General features: G+C 36.9%; 1 protein-coding gene across 1 annotated transcript; it reads right to left on the minus strand.

The window, feature by feature from the left end:
• Positions 1-600: 600 nt before the first annotated feature.
• Positions 601-1,344, minus strand: LOC113767771 (pathogenesis-related leaf protein 6-like). Its single transcript, XM_027311958.1, has one exon. The coding sequence runs from the start codon at positions 1,283-1,285 to the stop codon at positions 797-799; it is 489 nt and encodes a 162-aa protein (XP_027167759.1). The 5' UTR covers positions 1,286-1,344; the 3' UTR covers positions 601-796.
• Between the last annotated feature and the right edge of the window lie 416 nt (positions 1,345-1,760).

Raw genomic sequence — 1,760 nt, forward strand, 5'->3', positions numbered from 1 at the left:
TTAACATGCTAAGTAGCATAGTTAGCAAAATATGGGATAGGTATAATACTAGATATTATACGTACGCATATTATACAGATTTATTTTCCAATAGTGTGATTAAAAATTTGGTGTAAAAAATGTGTTTGGCAAGATTATGCATATAAATTCATATGTGAATAGTATATATATATATATATATATATATATATATGAAAGTTATAGAACTAAAAATATGGTCAAAATTACCATATTTCTTTAAAGAATTATGCTACATTTGTACTAATTTAAACTCGTATCCTTGTGTATACACACTAAATTTATTAAAAATTTTATCACCTTATTAGTTTTGTCCGTATAAATCTACAGAATTATGTTATATGTTGTTGTTGTTTATTTATATATAACTAGAAAGATAAGTTACTGTCCTTAAATTTTAAACTTTTTGAGTGGTAAATATTAAACATGGATCCCCCTAACATATCCAGTTCATATACTTTTGAATTGCGTAGAGATTTGAGACGTACCCCTTGATCTTCCAGTTATAGAAGTGCATCCAGATGTTCAAGTTCGAGTTATGTGAAGAATTATCACTCAAGAAAGGGTTGGAGAAGGCTATAATTAAGCACACAGAAAAACAAAGATAATATATGTCACCATACAAACATAAACAAGTAGCTCAACACAATGGTAACCTTATTTCGTCCTCTTTCCAAAGCTAAAGCTTGGAAAAGTAAGTTTACTTTATGTTCTAAGGTGATCTCCGTAAAGATCAACACATACTTAGTGATATTTAGCGAGACTTTTAAGGATGTCCTCAATAAGGACGTTGACCAATATAGTTGCCACGAGGATCATAACTGCAAATCACGAACCACGAAGGGCTATTAGTGCATCGAACCCTAGCGCAGCCCGTGCGGACCGAGTTGCGCCAAACCACCTGAGTGTAGTGCCTGCACTCCTTCCCTTGAGTACATGAATTGGAGCTGCGATCGTAGTATTGCCTCTCATTCACCCACAGATTGACGGCAGCCCGGGCCGTGAAGTCTCCAGAGCCTGCGGCTAGGTTCTCACCGTAAGGGCCACCAGAGTGCACGAGTTGGCAGTCATTCATCCTCTGTGTGGCGTAGTTCTGTGCATAGGCGGCCAACCTGTCGTCCCAAGCTATCGGGCCAACATTGACTTGTGCACGAGCTGCATTATGAACATCTAGATAATCTTGTTGTGAATTTTGAGCTCGAGATGGCCAGAACATTGCCAGGAGAATGAAGCAAAATATTGCTGAGGAGATCTTAAATGATCCCATTTCTTACTTTTTTTTCCCCTCCTTGAATATACTTAGAGTAGCCAAGTTTTTGCATGACTGGTGCAGCCTATGCCCGAGTTTATATAGGGACGAATATTGGAAAATTTAGCATGTTTAGCATTTGAACTTTCAAAGCGGCTAATTTTCGTGAGACATAACGTAGTATTCAGGAAACCCAGAAAAGCCGCCGGTACTGTGCTACAATGTAGACGTCAAGATTATTTCTGCCATGGATTGTTGGTAATATTGAAAAGGATTAATCAGACAATCCTTTGAATTGAAAAGGATTAATCAGACAATCAGACAATGATATTCAAAAGGATTGTCTGATTAATCCTTTTCAATATTACCCACAATCCATGGCAGAAATAATCTTGACGTCTATATTGTATTACAGTACCGGCGGCTTTTTTGGGTTTCCTGAATACTACGTTATGTCTCACGAAAATTAGCTGCTTTGAAAGTTCAAATGCTA

The sequence above is a fragment of the Coffea eugenioides genome, chromosome 4 (assembly GCF_003713205.1).
Source record: "Coffea eugenioides isolate CCC68of chromosome 4, Ceug_1.0, whole genome shotgun sequence".
In the NCBI taxonomy this organism is placed as follows: domain Eukaryota; kingdom Viridiplantae; phylum Streptophyta; class Magnoliopsida; order Gentianales; family Rubiaceae; genus Coffea; species Coffea eugenioides.

Bases quoted from the DNA above. Each gene is read 5' to 3' on its own strand.
- LOC113767771 (XM_027311958.1), bottom strand. From the start codon at position 1,285: ATGGGATCATTTAAGATCTCCTCAGCAATATTTTGCTTCATTCTCCTG.